Source organism: Cuculus canorus, chromosome 1 (genome assembly GCF_017976375.1).
Source record: "Cuculus canorus isolate bCucCan1 chromosome 1, bCucCan1.pri, whole genome shotgun sequence".
Classification (NCBI taxonomy): Eukaryota; Metazoa; Chordata; class Aves; order Cuculiformes; family Cuculidae; genus Cuculus; species Cuculus canorus.
Window position 1 is genome coordinate 13,793,294 of NC_071401.1, and position 20,736 is coordinate 13,814,029.

Genomic DNA, 20,736 nt, shown 5'->3' on the forward strand with positions numbered 1-20,736 from the left:
GCCCCTCTTACCCCACAGTTCCCCTTTAAGCATTCAGAATCTCTTTTAGAAACAATGAAGAAACCTCCTGTTATTAAGATAAAAGGTTTAATGTAAAGATGTTAATCTACATTGTAAGAAGTTAACTGTCTGTGTGGAAAGAATACCACCTTTTGTGCTCCTGCAAGCAGTGCAGTCTTAAAAATTTTTTGATAAATGTACTTAATAATATCTATAAAGCTGTCCAGGACCTCATTTGTTGTTCCAAGAGATATATACCCTGAGCTTATTGTTTGTTGTCTTTTCAGATTAATACTGTTTTAGCATGAAGCTGTCCTTCAGTGACCTTTTTTATTTTATCACTTGTATGTATCTCAAGATACTCTAGTTGAAACTCAGACACAGGTAACTTGCATAAAGTCTTGTTGAGCTTTCTCTGCCTCTCTGTTTAAGACATACTCTTCATATCCACCAATTAGTAACTTTGCAAGATAGAGTTAATAGAGGCAGATGCCACAGAAGTGGCACATGTAAAGCAAAACATAAAACCAAAACAAAGAACCCAAAGCAAAGATCCCAGATCACATTCCAGGATTTTATGAAATATATCCTTTGTATTAGCATGAGCACCTGCTTCTTCAAAACTCCAAAGAGTTTTGGTTCTTCATTCAATGTCTAGATCCTAGTTCTTGTAGCAGGTAAGCGGAGATCAACTACATGTAACAGGTAGTTTCAAACTTCCTTTTCAACTAGAAATTTTCTTCTGTGTTATAATGTGCTCTGACCTCCCCTACTTCAGTGCTGCATATCAAATCTGCTTTTAGTCCCATTGAAGTAGAAGCTGGAAGAGTCTGGTAATAAAATGCTCCAAGAAGTTCTGCCCTTTTGATGGTTCTCCCATCTTTTTACACTGATGGTTAATTTGAAGCAGGTGATATGAGGAGAATTTGTAATGTGATGTCTTTCTTCCTTTCCTTCCACATACAGCTCTGTATGAGTAAGAAAAGAGAATGTCTGGAGAGACTTGAATTCTCTGCTTGTATATATGGATGGTCAAATCCTTGCTATGTCATTTACAGTATGTTGCAAGTTAGGGGGGCACTATGTGTATGTTTCTTAATAAGTCAAAGCTGAATTTTAAGGAGGGGAGAGGACAAGTTTGCATATGCACATAATCAGATTCACAGACAAAATCATATACATGTACTCAAGGAATAATAAGTTATCTGAGTAATACACATATTACAATTCTATAAAGTAATAAATATTGAAGCCCAGGCAGAGAAACTCTTAAATCCATTAATCATCAAGGAATAGGTAGAGGAATTACCTGAAAGAGGTTTCTGGATGTACCTGAGAAATTATAGTACTGAATCTAAATATCTCAGAGCTGTTATTAATACATTTTCTGCCTTTAAGGTTTGTATTTTATTTATTTTATTTTAGGTTGGTTTTTTTTTTTTTGGTTTGGATTGAGTTTTCCATTTAAGTCCATTTGCTGTCTGGATTTAGGCATGAATGTGTTACAAGATGAAAACCCTCATATGTATATTTACATTTTGGGACTTGATACTAGATAGAAAGGTCTCATCAAAAAAATACATGATTATAAACAATGTCACAAGGAACACATTTGGTTTTGTAAGAGAAAATCAACATTTTGTAGAGTCTAGGTGGTCTTTGTCCTCGGATGATGCAGAATTTGTTTAAAATCAGTGAAGGTATTAACAGTCTAGCAGTGAAGTTTTAGCTTTAAGCTTTTTTTAAGAAAGAAACTTTGTACAGTGCAAGGAGCAAAACTGGAGATGATGGAGAAACATAAGTCCTGTACTGTAAACTTGAGAAAAATACTATCCACAAGAGGAAAAGCCTAACGGCCAAATTCTGAAATACCTCATAAAAATTTGAAAAGCTATTGGATTTTTACCTGAGTAAGAAGTGTGTAAGGACATCAAGAGCTAAGTTCAGGCTGACAGATAAATACAATAAAAACAAAATCTAACATGATGACATTCTAGTAAGATTTGTTAAATATCTTTTGCAAATGGTTATGAAACTTGTGCTTATGAGATAATTTACAGAGCATTTAGGGAAATGCAGACGTTGTGAAGTATTTTGCTGGCAAACAAAAGAAATCCCTAGAGCTTGTCTGCTCTTCATAGAAGCAGAAAATCTAGCAGCTGTTTGACAAAGAATTAAAGTAAAAATAGAATAGATTAATATTTCAGGTGCGTCCAGTACTTCCTTAGGCTTGTTTGTTTGGTTTGGTTTGGTTTTGAGCTTAATAGTTTTTGGGTCTGTATAAAAACCTTGTGTAAACTATCACTTTTATTTAAACTTACAAATCTGACTCTTTTGGATTAAAGGAGCACAGAAATTGTTACACTCAAGTTCACTAAATCCTGAGTCCTCCTTCAGCAGATACTTTAAACAGAAGGCATCAGATCTCTCTCACAAGCAGTTTTGTTTATGATATTTTGAAAGCAAATATACAATACATAACAAGCATCTACTGAGCAGAGAAGTGTGTTTTCTCCCATCAGAGCTAGTACTACTGGGTTAGCTGCTTGGTCACATTAGACAAAGGCTGAGGAAGTACAGGAGAATATCAAAACCAAAAAAACCCAAGTACAACTTTTAAGCATGAATATAGTTAACGTGGACAAAGTATTAGGGGAAATGAAGCACCCTGCTTCTTGCTGTCTTAAAATTAAGACCAGCTGACTGGCTGAGCTCTGCGCTTTAGCCTGGCAAAATATTATGTGTGCTGGTAGGGTGGTTTTGAGGGACACAATGTTCCTCAAGGTGTTGGTGTTGCAACTAAAAATCTGTTGATCCTTTGAGGGTTCTTTCTATGAATGCCTCACTCCACTGGAAGACAGTTAGCAGGAATCTGAAGATGGCCTATAGTTTCTGCTCAGGGATGATGAAGAAGTGGCCTTTTATGCCATTCAGTTTCTTTGTTCGTGCATTTGTCAATTCGCTTACTGTTACTTGGCAATGTGTCCCAATACACTTTAAGGACTTGAAGAGGGAGCCTCGGTCAGAAACATGTCTCTACTGCCTGCTACTCCTTCTCGAACAAAGATTTGCATCCTGACCATCCCATGAGGTGGTGGTTTGTCTTTTCCACTAACTAGCAACTTGAAATTCATATATTATGTGGACTGAACATTGCTAGGATTGAAACATTTTTACTATGTTATAGTGAGTTGGATTTGATGATCCGTATGGGTACTTCCAACTTGTGTATTCTATGATTCTACGAAATATAGCGCGTCTGCTGGGGTGAAAGGGTAGTCAGCAAGTTTCTTTCCTTGGTGGAGCTGCAGAGGCAAAGGAATATTGAGTAGTTTGTAGGTGTGTCTTTGTAGTACAACCAGAGCAGCAATAGAGTAGCAATTGTTGGACTATTACAGACTTACTAGAAAACAAGTAAAGTAATTTCATATTATTTATTTAACAACTATATTTTTTATGTATCATTATATGCATTTTACACTTACAACTATTGGTCTAATTACAGTCCTAAGACATCTATTACAGTAAATATTTGTGTTTTCTTGTGATGCAAGACAAATATTCATTGTCTGAGACCTGAAAAAAAAGGTTGTTTTGAACACACAAACTAATTTAACAACTGAGACTGCAGGAAGTGAAGTAGCAAACTACAGACTACATACTCCAAGGTACTAGTTGTTATTTGTGGTTCATGTTACTAAAGTTAGATCCCAGATGACCAGAATGATCCTTTGGCTCTGCAGCTGGGCAGTTATACACCCTAAGCATCCCGCAGTCTTATGGTTTGTTGTTTCCACTAGCTTTACTGCAAGTGTTTGGGGTTGTACAAAAAGGAGTATAAGGGAATGGAAAGCAAAAGGGGAAAGTTTTTGGAATATGTTTCTCCAGCTGGGCTGCTTGTAAGGAGTCAGCTCTGCAATGGGAAGGCTCTGGCTGAAGCAATGAGTATTCAAGGCATGGTGGTCTTGCCTTGATTATCCAGACATCTTTGTTACTTAAATCACGTTCCATGGTTAGGATTTCCCCACATTCAGAGATATTACAATGTCTGCTGATGTCTGCCAGTTAAATTAGGATCATTGTACGGCCAAGTCTCTGACAGAGAAAGCTTTTAGACAAAATCCAATCTGTACAATAACATGAAACAGAAAAATAAACAGAGCCTTTTAGAGATTCTTTTAGCCTTTGAGGCAACAATGTGTTTAAAAGAGTAACGACTCAGATTAACATTTTTTTCCTCTCGAATTTGCTTCTTATGGGATTCATTAATTAAAACAGTGGTAGCCTAGTGTAACGGAGTTCACCTCTTGTGAGTCAGACTGAAGTCTAGCTACTATTTTTTGGCTACCTTTATATAGCAAGCCTGTGTTTGTCATCACTCCTCTTCATTTTCTAATGTCAGGATGAATCATTTTAGGAATGTTTATATGAATTCTGTGTGAAACCAGACAAACTGAAGCTTATGGAGCTTCCAAGGTTCACATTTTATTGACAACTGACAAAGTTGAAAACCTTTTCTTTGTGTGTTTTTGTTTATTTGTTTGTGTTTTTTTTTTCCCACCCTCTCAGTGAGGGAAAATAAGTTGCTTGCGTTTCCTTCTTTTTATCCTGGAAGTGCTAAGTCTGTAGTTTGTTTTTATTGATCTGTGTAAGAGTGCTTCGGAGTCTGGAGCAAGGATGGGCTGATGACACGGGGCTTGTGGTGCAGCTGGTTCACCCTGGCAGGCGGTGAGGCAGGCGGAGGCATGGAAACAGATCAGGGGGCTCAGCAGTGTTTACAGATCTTGCCAGGATATCTGCAAATCCACATTAGGATCACACCGTGGCTTTTTCCCCAAAGTGAAAACCTTATCTGAAGGAGTTTCTCTTTATTTAAACAAACACTGCAATGAGACTTTTAGTTCCCAAAGGTCAGAGAAAGATGAGTTTTCACTTTGTTCTTCCAGCTGTGGCACAGATCATTATAATTTTGATCACTATTCATGCCCTTACTGCAGCACCAAACACAGAAGTTGATGTTTACTGTGGTGCATCAGCTTAAGAGCAGTACCTCCACGGAATGTTGTAAGGAGCTTTATTTGTAGAGCCATATAACTTGGGCATCCCTTTTATCTCTCTTTTGCCGATAGTAGATACTCTGCAGTGTTAATCCTGGTGTACCCATAAGCACTTCTGTCACAGTGCTGTAATCAAAAGCTGGCATTTCTGTAAAGAGCATTCACAATTCGCATTCACAATTCTTATGGTAAAGATGTACAGAAGAATTGGAAAGTTTCAGGATTTAACTTTCTATTTTCTTGCTAGTTTACTGTTGACTCACCCCAACTCCCTGCACCACAAGGTCTAAAAAAGAGTGTTTTAGAATATTAGTGTACTACTTAATACCATTAAAATAATTTCAATAAGGTTTGTCCTGTTTCATGTTTTAGGCAAGATTCTTGAGTGGGACTGGATATCACTGATGTTAAATATTCGGGGTATTCAACACAGATGCTGATAACACGGTTTTCATTTCCTGTATATTGAGCTCTCAAATACACAGACGCCTTCACTGCTCATTGCCTCCAGCAGATTTTTGTACCAATATAAAGTGGGTGTAAAGTATTACCACTGTTATCTAATAGTAATTTGTTCACTCACTTTTTATACATATAAAAGGTAGGCATAGAGGACAAGACAGAATCATATTTCCAGTGTAAAGCTGATGCATAAAGTACATGTCAAGTATGTATTAATCTAGTAGTGCATTAAACATTAATTAAGTTATTAAGATAAACAAAGATTTTCATCTATTTTTTATGTGAGCATACAGATAAATAATAGAACTACAGCTACTGATGAGTAAAATTAATTTGGTTGTTTATAAACGTAAAGTTCTGTGATTGTTTCAAATTTAATATGTGATAATTTGCATTTGTATTTCAAGTTAGCTTGAAAAAATCTACATGGAAAGGTATTTTTTTCATCAAAATATGTAATCTGAAACTTTTACCAACATATAGAATATGGGTCTCACTTTGAATGTGAAAATGCATATAAAAATCAACTAAAAATAGGCAACTTGCATACTTGTGATTAACAGCTCAGAGGAAATCTACCAACTTTCCAGTGCTAAGAATGTAGCTTGACTTCTCCAGAGGTGTAAATCCGGACAGCTCTATTAGATTTAACGGAATTCCTTTGTCTTCCAGTTGTTTTTGGAAGATGGCCAAATGCTGGCAGATAATCTGATTAGCATAGATGTCCCTCCTATAGAATCTTTTACTTTATAGAGATAACAGATAGCTTGAGGTTAGAATAAGATTAACAGTGCTTCACATAATTACATTATCTACCGCAGTTAATTTGTGTACTGTAGCATTTTAAATAAACAAGTGTGGCGAATGGGGTCCTTTTAAGTCTTCAGAGTGCAGAAAGAATTACTGAAAAACTTATCACTTGTGTCAGAGTGGCCCTTCTCATTACAGAGTATTCAAGTTAGTGATTTTTCTGTTTGGAAAACATTGTTTTTTAAGAAAAAGAAACTAAGAGAAAGTATTTATTTATTTATTTATTTATTTATTTATTTCAAGATTGTCTAATCTTTGTAATTTCCCCTTGAGCAGTATACTGGGCAATAAGTTAAAAAAAAAATGAGCTGCATTCAGCACAGTACAGTTAAAAGTCACCAAATTGTTTCTTAAGTTTCCCGGATTAAAAGGAGAGGGGGAAAGCCAAGTACTATTTGCCAAAATATATTTTAAAAACAATCCTAACTGTTTTTATTCACAGCTGCTGAGAAGACATCATGCATTGGCTGAAGCCATTTGATACAACTTTTTTTCTGTCCAGTTGCTTGATTTCCAATTCAAGAGGGTTCTTATTCTTGTGCTTGACTTTATAGAACATAAATAGATTTCAGTTTAAATGTAAGTGTATATGAGCTGTCTGTAAGAAGGATCTCGGAGCAATGTTTAGCTGTGCAGCATTTTAAAGGTGCGATATGGCAAATTCAAAGTAAAATAGGTGATCAAAGATTTTGCCTATGTAAAATTGGCAAGAACTTAATTTACAGGATTTTTGACACTGTCTCATAAAATCCTCATAAAGAAATTGATGAAGTACAGACCTCATAAGTGGGCAGCGAGTTAGGTGAAAAACTGGCTGAACTGCTAGGGGGTGAGGGTTGTAATCATTAGCACAAAGTCCAGCTGGAAGCCACTCACTAGTGGTGTACTTCAAGGGTCAATACTGGTTTGCAAATGAAACAGAACTGGGAAGAGTAGCTGATGTATTAGGTGATTGCGCTGCCATTTGAGGGACCTTGAGAGGTGGGAAAATGAGCTGACAATAACCTCATGAAGATCATGAAATGGAATTGCCAAGTTCTTTCTCTGGTAAAGAATAACCCCAGGTACCTGGTGGGAACTGACTGTCTGGAAAGCATCTCAGTAGAGAATGACTTGGAGGTCCTGGTGGACATCAAGTTGACCATCAGGCAGCAATGTGCCCTTGCAGCAAAAAGGCAACCAACCTTCTGGGCTGTATTAGGCAGAGAATTGCTAGCATTTTGAGGGAGGTGACCTTTCCCCTCTGCTCATCACTGAGATACGTCTGGAGCCCTGTGTCCAGTTCTGGGCTTCCCACTACAAGAGAGCAAAGGGTCATGGAAATGATTAAAGAACTGGAGCTTCTCTCATATGAGAAGAGTCTGAGAAGGCTGGAACTGCTGGAGTGAAGAAGACAGAAACAGACTCTTCTCAGTGGCACCCAGAGACAGTAAAACACAAACTGAAATACAGGAGGTGCCATCTGAACATAAGGGAAAAACATTTTTTTTTTTGTGAGGGTGGCACAGGTTGCCCGGAGAGGGTGTGGAGTCTCCATCCTTAGTGACATTCGAAACCCAACTGGACTCTGTCCTGGGCCACGTGCTCTTGCAGACCTTACCTGAGCAGGAGAATTGAAGTACCCAGTCTCCAGAGGTGCTTTCTAGTCTCGGCTGTCCTATGTTTCTGTGATTTCATGAAGGTTAAATGTGTAAGGCGATATTTTCATTGCACTTCAATACACACACCCAGTGGTCTATTAATAAGACAGGAAAGTGTACCCATTTTCATGATTAAACTTCTTTTAATATTTTCTTAAGCTTCTGGAATATATTTTCTAACCATCTGAAAGAAGATACAATTTGGAGATTTAATTGTGTTTATTGAGATGAGAGAGGTAAAATAAGTCTTCTGTGCAATAAAAAATATAAATACAGTTTTTAAAGTTAAAATTGCAGGTCTGTAGGAAAGTCTTAAATCAGAAGAGGTCTCTGGAGATCGTTTGGTTTAACCTTCTGATGCGAGTGCCATAGGTGAGGTTATCCAGGGACCTGTGAAACTGCATTAGAAATGGCACCATTTCTCTGACTGCATATTCCATCGTGAAGAATATTTTTCTTATATCTGGATGAAATTTCCCTGAAGCAACTGTTGTCCCTGGTCTCTTGTCCTGTCCCCATGCGTGGTGGTGAGGAGAGTGTCTTTTGTCTCCTTTATAGTTATTTTTTAGGTATTAGAAGACAGTGATCTCCCTGAGTCTTCTTTTCTGTGAATTATACAAACGCATTCCCTTTTTGACCTCTCTTTGTATGTCAGGTTCTTCAATCACCTCATCATCTTGGTGGCGCTTAGCTCTTCCACCTATAATCTTTCTCTCTGTAGAACTGGGGGAAATTCACTCTGTGTAGCTTAGGTGATTTAGCAGCACACTAAGGTTTTTCCAGAACTCTCTGAGGAACTCTCATGCCCATCTATATGTATCAAAATAGGCTTCCTGAAGTCTAAAGAAAAAAAAAATGTCTTTTTTATTGGATTGTTTTTCAAAGTAGTGCAGAAAGGAGTTAGTCACAAAGGTAATGTAAAGGATAACTGGTTTGAACCTGTTCTGTCTGGAGACAAGGGATATTCTGCAATTAACTTTAATGAAAGGAGGGAATGACAGCCAGTTTTATAGAAGATGTGCTGAACTGGGGTTGTGAATAGTTGGAAAAGAAAATCACTCAACCTCTTGTAAAACACAGCCCTGGGAAAGGCCAGACTGAAAGATAAACTCTGCTAATGTCTCTTACAAAGCCCCCAGGAGAACAGATCTTTCACTGCCAGTATGTAACTTTGTAGCTGAGAGGTTGCTTATCTACTTTTATCTAGAGAACTGGTCTTGATATTTTTGTTAGAAGACATTGTGGTTAGCCACAGCAAATACTTGTCTTGTGTGAGGTATGCCTGCATCCCTCTTCCTGAAATAATTCTGACTCTTAGATTCTGTACCAAATTTTTACAGGAAAACTTTTAAGATGGCAAGAAATTATATATGGATCTGCCTAGTAATCCATACTGTTAACAAGTATGTTCTTCCCCAAAAAGTGATTTTTATGATGTGCCATCACTGTGACGTTTTTCCTTTGCAAACCTTAGCTCTTGTGAAGTAGAGCAAAATCTATTTTCTTTTAGAAGAAAGTGTCAGTTTTGTGAGAATGATGGACTTAAAAACACGTATCCTTACACTCAAGAACCAGAAGTTTCTTAAATACCTTGATTTAGGAGTGATGGGGCAGTTCCTGATTTTGAATGATAAATGTCAATAATAAAGGGAGTATTTCTGTACTGTTATATCCTCAGTTGATATCATTTCTAAGTAATGCTTAGTGAGGTGGCTGTTCCAAATTACGTCCCCAGACAAGCCTATCCCAAACTCCTCTGTGACCAGAAGAAAGTTAAGACTCAGTGGAGGCTACCTGTGCTTGGCTTCCTGAACTATACTGATGCTAGAGTTGCTTTAAGTGTATAGCTGCTGGTATGGCTGCTCAGGAGTGTCCTGTTTACACCAGGCTCTGTCTTTACAACTGTATTTTGAATGCATTTTGCTATTTTCTTGTTACTCAGAAGTGGTCCTTAATATATTCAATATTTTTAGTGCCCTACAGATACCAAAGCAACGTTTGGGGTCCACCTTAAAGTAGTAGGAGACTGGACAGGTATGTAGAAAATAATTCCCTTCAAGAGACAAATGCCTTTACTCAAATTGTTATCTCTTTCTGGCTTCGGCATAATTGCACCTTGATTGTGGCATATTCTCCTTAGAGATTGTGCTTGTTTTCCCAAAGTTGTTATTATTACATTCTTGATGCAACTCCTGTTTTATACAGATGTACATTTCTTCAGATAACATGTTTTTCCAACTACTAACATATCTTCTGGTTACAATGTAATGATTTTCACTGTTCCTCCGTTTCTGCCTCTTTTTCTTATTTTTTTGGTATCCTGCTGTCCCTGTGCAGTGCAGTGCCTCTATGCACAGCAGTGTCTGCAGAAATGCTGAAATGTGCAGCTCCCAGATAAGTGGATTTTGAAGCCAGTAGTTTGGATGGCTGCCACGTTAATTAACACCTATGGTACACTGAGATTACTGGTTGCTTTCATGTTCTTCCATGCTCTTCCATTGCTCTTTGAATGTCCTCCAGACCAGAGGTGTAAGACAGATTTCTCTGCAGAAAAGAATGGTAATTTGCTGCTCCCTGTGACAGTTGTATACTCAAGTGATAGTTGTCATTATTCCTTGGTGGGTGACTTTCCTCTTGCTTAGCATAGCATTTCCTTGTAAGGAAGACAAATACACAACACCATCTTATTCATTTGTAATAGAGAAATGTTTTCTATGTTAATTTGTATCAGCATGTGTGCATGTGGAACTGAGCAAATGAGCCTGTCACCCTAAAAGGGATTAAAGCAGTTCAGGGAGAATAAGTCCATAAATATCTGTTGAACTTGTTGATCTGTCTGCATAGTTGGCTGTGGAAGTCACTGAAACTGTATAAGGAAAAGGCTGTGAGCGCAACGTCATATGCACGTATGCTCCACCACTACTCTGATTTTCTGTTCTCTTGTGGCCAAATGGAGGCAGATTATGGGCCTAATTAGCCCCTGGTTTGCCTCAGTATGATGGCTCGTCTGTTGTTAAGCATCATTCCTACCTGAGACAGGCTATGGGGACAAGTTGGCTGGAGAAGTGCTAGCTAACTGAGTATTCCAAAAGAAGTGGCATTTTTGGAATTTTCTTATTGCCTCTATAGTGAGAATTGCACTATATGAGCATTTAAATGTCATTCTTCCAACTCAGTATCTATATATTCTCCATTGAGAGGCAGATCCACCTAGATAGGACTGTATAAGATTCATGACACTGACATATTACAGAGACCATTGGTTGTAATTAGTTTTGCTAAACAAGAATATCTCTCCTGGTGTCAAATGTGCTGTCAAGAAGCAGGCAGTTTACCCGTCCCTTTATGGTACATCTATAGTAAGGAGCCCTGTTCTCACTTGGTCCCTTAAGCCCTGTGACAATTAATGGTCTCTAATCCGCTGGCTGTTTGAGTAAGGATTATTATATTTGCCACGTTCCTTATAATCTTTTTTAAGTGTCCTCTAATGGCTGTTTCTGCAGACAGGGTATTGAGCTGGGGGAGTTTTTAGGTGACATATGTCATTTGAGTTCTTTTCAGGACTATTCTCCCATTCTTTATCCTCTTTATTCAAATTCTCTTTTGTATCACATTTTCAGATTCCTGACAGTTTATGCCCTGCACCAAAGAGAGTTAACAATTTATTTCAGACAACTCAATTACAAGCCTAAATTAAAAAGGATGCAAGAATAGTGCAGATATGCTGTGAAATGCAGAGAAGAACTTGTCACTTCGAGACATTTCTCCTCTTTCTGGCTTCAGCTTCTACTGCTTGCACTTGGGAGATGTGTTCAAAGAACAATTTCCTGCCATTAGCTGTAAGGACTTGAGGGGAGATACACACTGCTGGCAAACCAATTCTGCAAGTTATGTTTCGGGTCAAGTCTCTGACATTGAGTCTTATGTTTTGAAAATTGAATAGAGTACCTTGTGGCCTTAATGACTTTGGTTTGTAGGCTGGGAAACAACTGCATGTCAAGAGAAAAGATAGGGAGTAATAGAACTGTCCACCCCTGATGAGAAGCTGCTGTTGATGGAAAGTCATTTATTGCCCATATCCCAGTGCATATCATTTTAGATATCCATTAGTAGGAAGAAGTGGCTTCTGAAAAAGGTAGTCACTCTAGGATTATTTTTTTGCATAGAAGCAGATATTTAGTAGGTTTTCAGGCAATATTATTATTTACCTTTTGAAGCAATGATTTGAATAATGCAAAATATAGGACAGGAAAAGCAGGGAGGATAAGAAGAAAACTCAGAAATGGTAGCTCAGAGACCACTGCAAACCAGACAGTAGTCCATATGTCTAATTTATGTCTTTCTCGCTCCACTGAAATCAAATGGTTCTCTCCGAGCTTAGAAAAGCTCGGAACTTGCCTGTCTCAGAAGCAGAGTTACATAAAGGCACAGCATTCCCTCCCATTATGTAGGTAGCATCATCCTTTAGATAAACTTCCAATATGAATATGAAGTCTTTCATTTCTCACCTGTGTTATGGGGGTATTAGTGACTGCATTCTGCTTCGTTTTCCTGTTAATCTCAGAAAACAGAGACACAGAGGCACTGCAATTTCTGTAACGTGCCCTCAGATGCCTTGTAGTTGACAGTTTTAGCTGAAATACTTCCTATGGCTTCTTTTGTAGACATCTGACCTGTTTATGCGTCTGGTTTAGGATGAGATGAATTGGGCCCCAAGTGTGCCTTTTTTTTTTTCTTCATTGATTGTAAAGAGAGCCTAGATACATGCATTACTACCTCAGAGGTAGTTAGGTTAGTTAATTGACAATTAGTTGTGATTTTTCCCATGTAAGTGTGCCTAACTTTTTTTCCATCTTTTATGTGCACTGGGTATTGTGAATAGTGGAACAGCTATTGTAGACCCCCATAGAGAATGATTTTGTGATAACTTAATTACTATCCTTGTGCTGATACATGATTACACGTATCAGCACCTATTGTGTTAACAAAATGTTTAGTGGCATTGTGGTGGCTTGTACTATTAATGCAATAATCTTGGTGTGTTACAGAGGTGAAACCTGTGGCTCTAAACTGCAGCTTAGGTAGCCTGTCGGGACTTAGACACCTGAATTTACAGTGGCTGATCTGTGGTAACTGCAGATGTGAAGCCACGGAGGTCAGATTCGCCCTGTGGCTCAGAGCTAGGCCTGTGTGTCTTCCTCCACGGCTGCCTGGCAGTTATTGCAGCTGAGCTTGTGCATGGCAACTTTAAACTCTACAGTACCTTCGAAGTCCCGGCAATGATCTATGCATGGATAAGGGCTCTAAGATCTGTGGATTAGCTAATAAGCTGATCTTGTTATTATCCTCCCCTCTAAACACCTACTTTGTTCTGCTTCTCTCATATTTCTATGGTCACCTTTTTCTCCTTCAGCTTTGAAAAAAAAATTTGACTTAATGTTTACAAAAGGGTTTTTTGAAAGCTTTTTTTTTGTCCTGCTTACTGTCTAGTTTGTCCACAGTGTTGTCATCTATCAGCCTTATGTTTCCTCTGTCCTTGCTGCTGCCTCAAGTACCACTGCTTGTTTAGTTTTAAAGCTGACATTTCAGCTGGCACCTCCAGAGGGAAAAAGAGAGGCTGCAGGCCATGTCTCATGTCCAACCACTTGACAACAGTGAAAAAAAACCCCACATCAGTGTATCAAAACAATGTGTCTCATTCCCTAGACAAACTTCAGAGTGTGAGACAGAAAGTGATATTGATGATGCCAAAATAACAGACTTCTGAAGCCATGCAGTGTGTTTTTGTGGAAAACAAATACAGAGCACTCAGAGGTGTTAAGGTGAATTACATACCTTAAGGTGATAAAACATTGCTGTTAGGTTGCAGTGTTTTGCTGGTACAAAGTGATGTGGGACCTTGTTTGAAACACTGCTGCTGTTCTGTGCTCTACAGTAATTTTTGTCTTGTAGTGATATGATCCTGCTGTGTATTTGCATGTGATACAAGAGGCACTTCTAAGGCTTGTCCACCATTCTGAGCAGCATGGTATTTATTGTGATGATGCCATGAGAGCACTTTGATACCACTCATTAAGTCTTAGACTACTGTCCTGAGTTACTAAACGTCACAGCAGCAAGAGTTGTTGTTGCATGCAAGAATTCTCCAGCTAAAGCCAAAATGGACAGATCATGGGGTACCAATCTGCATTGCCCTAGTAAACTCTAGGTCTCATCTGCAAATATGTATCTTTGCTTAATTCTTCCTGCTAGAGATGAGGATAAACATGGTCACTAGGTCATTTAAGTACTGACTACCTTATTTTGAATCTGGCGTATTATGATGTGAATTTTTGTCAGTTATTGTCATAGTCCTTTTTTCTGGAAGGTCCAAATTTGGACAAGAAAGTTTCAGAGGGAAAAAAAACCCAACAAAACAAGCCAAAATTGTTTCAGTTAAAAATAACAGTTTTCTAGAATATGGCAAATGTACGAAAGCATGGATCATATTTAACTCCCTATGGACTAAAACCTGAGGCAGAAAAAGATATACACCTCAAATTTCTTATTTTGAAACAGAAGGTTATAAGGCAGTTATTAGAGATTTTGAAGGCTAAGGATTTTTTTCTATGTTCACCAGGAGAAAACAAACGAGTCTATTAAGTGACTCTGAAGGAAAAATAATCTAAACTTGTTGAGTTTGTCAAATTGTTCAGGGGTATATACGTGACCTTGTTAAGCCCTTGCAGTTCCTGCTTTAAAGAAAGCCTGAGGCATCCCAAGGCTCACTGTGCTTTGCTGTGTTTGTCGGGAATTTAACAGCAAGTGTAGGAGCTAGCAAAGAAGCAATATTTTATTTTCAGTAACACCGGGGAGAGTTGTAGAAATATTAAAGCAGTGGATCATTCAGTCAGTATCTATTGTATTCTTAGTTGATTTTGATTCAAACTGGAGGAATGTGTGAAGTAGAAGATGACATGATGGAATAATAACACTACACTACCTGCCTGCAGGAAGTGACCAGATTGTCCCATGATCACTGTAACTGCTACTGAGTTTCTTTAAAAATACCTACTCACTGCTGATGAACAGTTGGTAAACTTTTTTGCTATTACCTCAAACTCGGTTTGATTTAGGCCTTTTTCATTCCATAGTAACATGTATTTTGTTGTATTTAGTTATTCCATGAGATTCTTGGCAGGGTGTAAAGGTGTCAATGACGTGGTACAGTCAGTTGTTCCAGCAAAAATCATTGTGTGGGTTTGGAAGCATAAGACAGAGATGGAATAAATGTTACTTTCCTCTGTTAGATTTTATGAGTACTGATTCTTACACCATCAGCGAATCCTACTTGCACTTCTGAGGAAGATATCAGAATTATGTGCTAAAAAGGTTTAAATACATTTCTTTTTATCTAATTTGACATTAGTAATAAAAGTAATACTGTTACATCACTGAGCAGTTCAAAAGCTTTAACACCATAATTAACTAAAGTATATCATAAGGAATGCTACTTTAATTCTTCATTGCCATTAATTAATTAATTTTTTTATTTATGACTGCAAACATTACTAGTAAAAGACAGGATTAAGAGAATGGAGAAAAGGGAGAGGACCAGATTTAGCCTACGGGCTTCATGCTGAAAGCCCCTTTCCTCTGATTAAAGAATTAATGCTGAAGGTGAACACGTGAATTTTGCACTGCAGACCTGGATTGTTTTACATTAGTTGAACTCCAGCTGACTTAGTACCAAAAACAGTATAATTTGACTCAACTCCAATTTGAACAGTTAATGAATTTTACCTCTAGGGGAAAAAAGATTTTTAGGCAAGAAATTTGCCTGGAAGAAAATTTTTTCCTACTGTGATGTCCTTTCTTCACGCATCCAGTTATTTGTAATCTTCCACCTCTTTGCATGTCCCAGGTGCTCTTTAATCATGTAATGATTATAACAAATTACATGGCTAAATGATGTAAATTATTTTTATCCTTTGATATAATATGCACAGGATGTGTGGATGTTGCTGTAGTTAAGAACTGATCCAAGAACAGAAGATTGAAGGATTCCTTGCCATGCCTCAGATGTTTTAAGTACCTTTATGAACTAGAGGAATGAAACCTGTGGAGCACATTAGCGTGTAGCAGCTGATAGGATTTAAATGAATGCAGTGAAAACAGCTCAAAGCTACTTTGAAAATAGAGCCACAAGATAGAAAAGAAAAGCTCCAGGACACGTATTTGAATGTACTTCCAGGCGAATTTCTGTATTTATAGTTAGTATTTATATGCTATGCCTGTTGAAGAAGGCAAAGTTGCTGTTCTGGAGTTGCTTGTGTTTCACCATTTTTCTGTTAATCTTTGATTGGTTTCACCATTTAATTGTTAATATTTAATTATGGATGCTTAGAGGAGTTCTGTTCTTGTGGTACTTCCTGTGCAGAGGAGCACAGCAGTTTCAAGCAATGAATATACAAGGTCTGAATGGACTTTCTAGTTCCTTTTTGTGAGGACCTATAACAATCTCAAGTGTATGATGGTTTCCAGGGAAATGAGAGAGTTCAGCTCTTCATGCATGCCTGCACTTCCCTGGTGACAGTAGTGGAGTCCATTAGATGCCACTCAAGATTTGTTGAAGAATCCCTGCCAAAACTTCTTGTTTTGCTCCTAGTTGAATGAAAATTCTTCCTCGGGGCAAAAGAAAAAAGCAGACACTCTTCAGACTTGAATTATGACTTACCACACAATTTAAGTAACAGTTGCAAGTTACAATATCTTAAAAGTAGATTTGAAAGATTTCTTTGGGGAATCCTTTTCTAACAGATTGTAATAATGCTGTGATTAATTAGGAAAAGTATATTTCAAATTTGGGACATAAAAAATAGGAAAAATTTCCTGTAGGAACTGTTGATATTTATGAAGTTTATGATCAGAAGGGACAATTATCTTTATGTGCTCCCAATTCCCACACGATGCTTTAGAATTTCTTAGAATAATTTCTATACAGAAGTTATTATAAGCCAAACCCCCAATTTGGGGTTTATTTAGTCTGCAGATCTTTGAGCTTCAGTCTTTGGATGTCTGTGGGCTGTTTGTGGGCTTTGTGAAGATGAAGCTCAACTTTATGATGATATCATAAGTTAGTGTTCTTCCCTGATATTTTTTTTCCCCCTTTCCTGCTTTATTTCAGGGCAAGAACCGAGAAAATGTGTGTATGTGTTAGATGTTGCCTCTTTGTGTGCAAATGCTTGCAGAAAATGAGCATGGCACCTTTGACCTTTATTTTTGGTTGAGCTGGTGGACTACATTCAAGTTTTCAGACTTCGCATTTGTTTGGCTCTTTACTTTCTGTAGCCTCTCCGCTTCTAACGTTCCTTTTGAAAACAGAAATGGGCTTGTTTTTCAGTAGATTATTGATCTGGGTTTTGGTGTGTTTTAAAGTGCAGCTCTCTTGCGATGAAGACCACCAGCAGTGGTGGTTACTGGGCTATTCAGAAGACTATCATGCTACTCTGTATTGCTCCTTATTCCATGATCTCTCTTGCTTATTTCAGCTTATTTCTACAGATGCCTTGTCTAAGGTTTAATTGGAAGGGAGAGGGACCATCACTTGCTCAGAATTTATTCTGTGAACACCAGTTAACTCTGTGGGAGTTAATTTAAACATTGCAAATGTCATCGTAACCAAATAAAATGGTCAAATGACATTTTCAATGTATTTACACAGCAAATATTGTATAGCTCCTTGTTGTCACGATATTAGTGTTGAAGTTCTGGTTAGGATATCCCATCTCTTTTATTACATTATTCTTTCTCCTTCCTTTCATTATTACATTTACTCCACTTTTTGCCAGCTGCATGTCCTCACCCCAAACTTCAGACTTCCTTGAAACAGTAACTATCTGTTTCAAAATCTCTTCACTTTCCAAGATGCAGTGCTGGCCTTGTTCATATGAAGCAAATCCTACACCACAAATTTTAGCATGCATTCTCTACAGTCCCTTGAAACTCAGCTTTAAGTTCATGTACCACACACCCCTTCCCGTTTTTCTATCCAGTCCTTTGACTTTTGCAATGCATTGTTTCTCCGACCCATCAAGGGCTAGCTGGAGAATTTGGGATTCACTATAAGGAAATATAGGCAGTCTGTGATTCAAGAATTTTTGAGGAGCAACTTGCAGCAGCAGCTCTTCCCCGCTGTCCACTGCATTCCTCCCCTGGAGGTCTGTCCCATTAAATGATAAATAGTATTAATAAGAATACCACCAAACAAATACAGCTAAGAACTGCAAAAATAAGAATCCTGAAAAAAAAAAAAAAAAAGACTATGTGACAGCTGCAATTTTTTTTTCCTTTTTGTCAGGCTTTGAAATTTAAGAGGCAGCAAAGCAGAAATGCCTTAGATACTCTGTAAAGTCTGAGATGCTGCAAGGTAAATTAATTGCAAAGGTGTCCAAATTTTGAGTGAAATCTGAAATGGCAGTCACTGTGTGCTCAATGTGGCATTTCTTAATGAGACAAATTACTCAATTGTATCAGTATTAACTAAAGCACTTTGAGGAGAAACTGTAGAAGGGAATTCATAGGCTGGAAATCACTTTCTGAAATGTGGATGGGATTGCAGATTACCCGTAGTGGTACGCGGAGTAGATGGGGCCACGACAGCAATAAACAGCGCTTCGGTATGAAGTGCAGCAGCTGATGAGCAGGGTGCAGTGTGTATTTTATTTCATTGACATTATGACTCCCATTTCTGCAGCTCAGACCTGTTCTTGTTCTTTTTATGCTTTAGTTGAATTGTTTTTTGATCAGAATGGAGGTAAAGTGACAGAGCTTGTTTCAAAAAGCATATCATTATACTTCTTACTTATATAGTTTGTAGTATTTGTAGCAGATTAGACCAAAGTACGTCAGAATGAAATAATATTCTGTGAGAGACAAGTTTTGAAAGGAGAGGTAATATCTCTTATTAGATCAGCTGAAACAGCTGTGAAGAGATAGGCAGGCTTTCAAGCACACAGGACCTTCAAGTTTGACAAAGGCAGCAAAGTCAAAGCAAAGACCAAAGAGCTGGGGATGAAATAATATTCCCTGTTACTTTTTAATGCAACTTTTTCCTTGAGAAATCTAAGAGATAAAATCGTTTGGTAAAGGAATGGAAGATACCCCCTCCTTTTTTTTTAAAAAAAAAAAAAAAAAAAAGTTAATTTACCTTTCCCATGAGGAACATTGTTTCTTAAAAAAATAATATGGTCAAATATAATGCCAGAAAGCAAAAAATATGATTTGTAAATGCTTCCCACACTGTCTCTTAGGATTTGTATCTCCAGCTTTCCTTATCTTCTTTTGGCTGCGTTCCCATTTTAGGCTATATTTGCTATAGTATGCAGTGGTCTCACTCTCTGAAGAGAGAACTCACTTGTGTCATGACAGATACAGTCTGGTTGGCAACTTTAACTGGGAAAAGAGACATATCTCTACTGTATCTGGCATGAAGTGCTGCATTTTATTTCTATATACTTGTCCTCACATATCCCTAAACTTTCAGCATTGGGGTGTTTTTTTTTTTTTGCGTTTTAGTAATAATAATTCAATATTTTTTTTCTCTTAAAGTATCAATATCCTATTTAAACAACACTTTAATTGAAAGTGTTTGACCGTCTGGAGGGAGTAAAATTTGGACAATACTTTACACAAAGCATCACAGTGTTTTTAGTAATTTGAAGGAGCTCTGTTCTGCATGTAGAAGCTGATTATCACTGGATGACTGATTAGCTTTCTGACTTGCCTGGAACCAGAAAACTTGTTTATGCTGTAGTGATTACCATGCTTATAAGTATGAGAGAATGCTTCTCTGCCAGGGAGACAGCCTAGAAAGTCTGTGGATACAAATAGACACATTTGTGTTTTCAAGCGTATTGGACAATGAGAGTTTTAGTGGAAGGTGGCATTTACTGGGGGCTGTTGACACATTTTCCAGTGTCGAGGAGGAATTTTGGGGAGAGGGGGAGTTTCAAAGATTATTGGCTGTTTTAAGTTCTGCTGCAGAGACTGCAGTTATGATTTTACTGTACTATCAGTGATAATTAGCACACCAACAGGCTGCAAGAAGCCTCCTTGTGTTGTGTGAAATGAAAATTAATCAGTGGGCAGTTTGTGCTCCTCATTGTGATAAGCAGTTCTAAAGACTATCCTTTCCCATGAATTTAACATATTCCCCTATTCATTAAGCACAGAGTAAGTGCCATTTCCCCAAGGAAAATGCCACAGACACCCACACACATTTTCAAAGATGAAGCTGTGATGCTTTGCTGTGCTTTGACAAGTGGCTGGTGCCAGCCTGACAGCACAGGGCTTTCCCTCAAGGATTTCATTTACACTGTATCAGCTGAGTGTCTCTTGAGTTTAACCGCGACTGGTTTGAATAAGGCAAAATTTATAATTAAGGGAAGACATTTTTATAATTTCTTCCATTTGATGTTTGCATTTTTTAATAGGTTGAGAGGATTAATTGTGCCCCATTATTAACAATCACGGCAAGTGAAATTATCTCATGCAATTTCCAAATAAAGGAGCATTTCATTAATCCAAAAATTTGTTTAGAAATAATATTTCTTTAAAAGTCTCTCGTACTTCTCAATGCACATGTACTAGCACATGCCATATCTCCATGAATTTCTCATTTCTGTCCTGTTTTGTGTTGCTGAATTTCTGATGGCACATTGATGCACTGCTATATGCCAAGTCATGACTGGTATCTAAAAGACTCTATAAAGATAGATATATAATAA

At 37.8% G+C, this 20,736-nt stretch overlaps 1 protein-coding gene across 2 annotated transcripts in view; it reads left to right on the forward strand.

Annotated features, from left to right (window-relative positions):
• NOX4 (NADPH oxidase 4) overlaps window positions 1-20,736 on the forward strand; it is a 109,950-nt gene that overhangs the window by 40,436 nt on the left and 48,778 nt on the right. For both annotated transcript variants that reach the window (XM_009566391.2, XM_054087222.1), the window contains one exon: window positions 9,943-10,003. In XM_009566391.2, coding sequence (XP_009564686.2) covers window positions 9,943-10,003 — 61 coding nt within the window. The remainder of the gene's footprint in view (window positions 1-9,942; window positions 10,004-20,736) is intronic.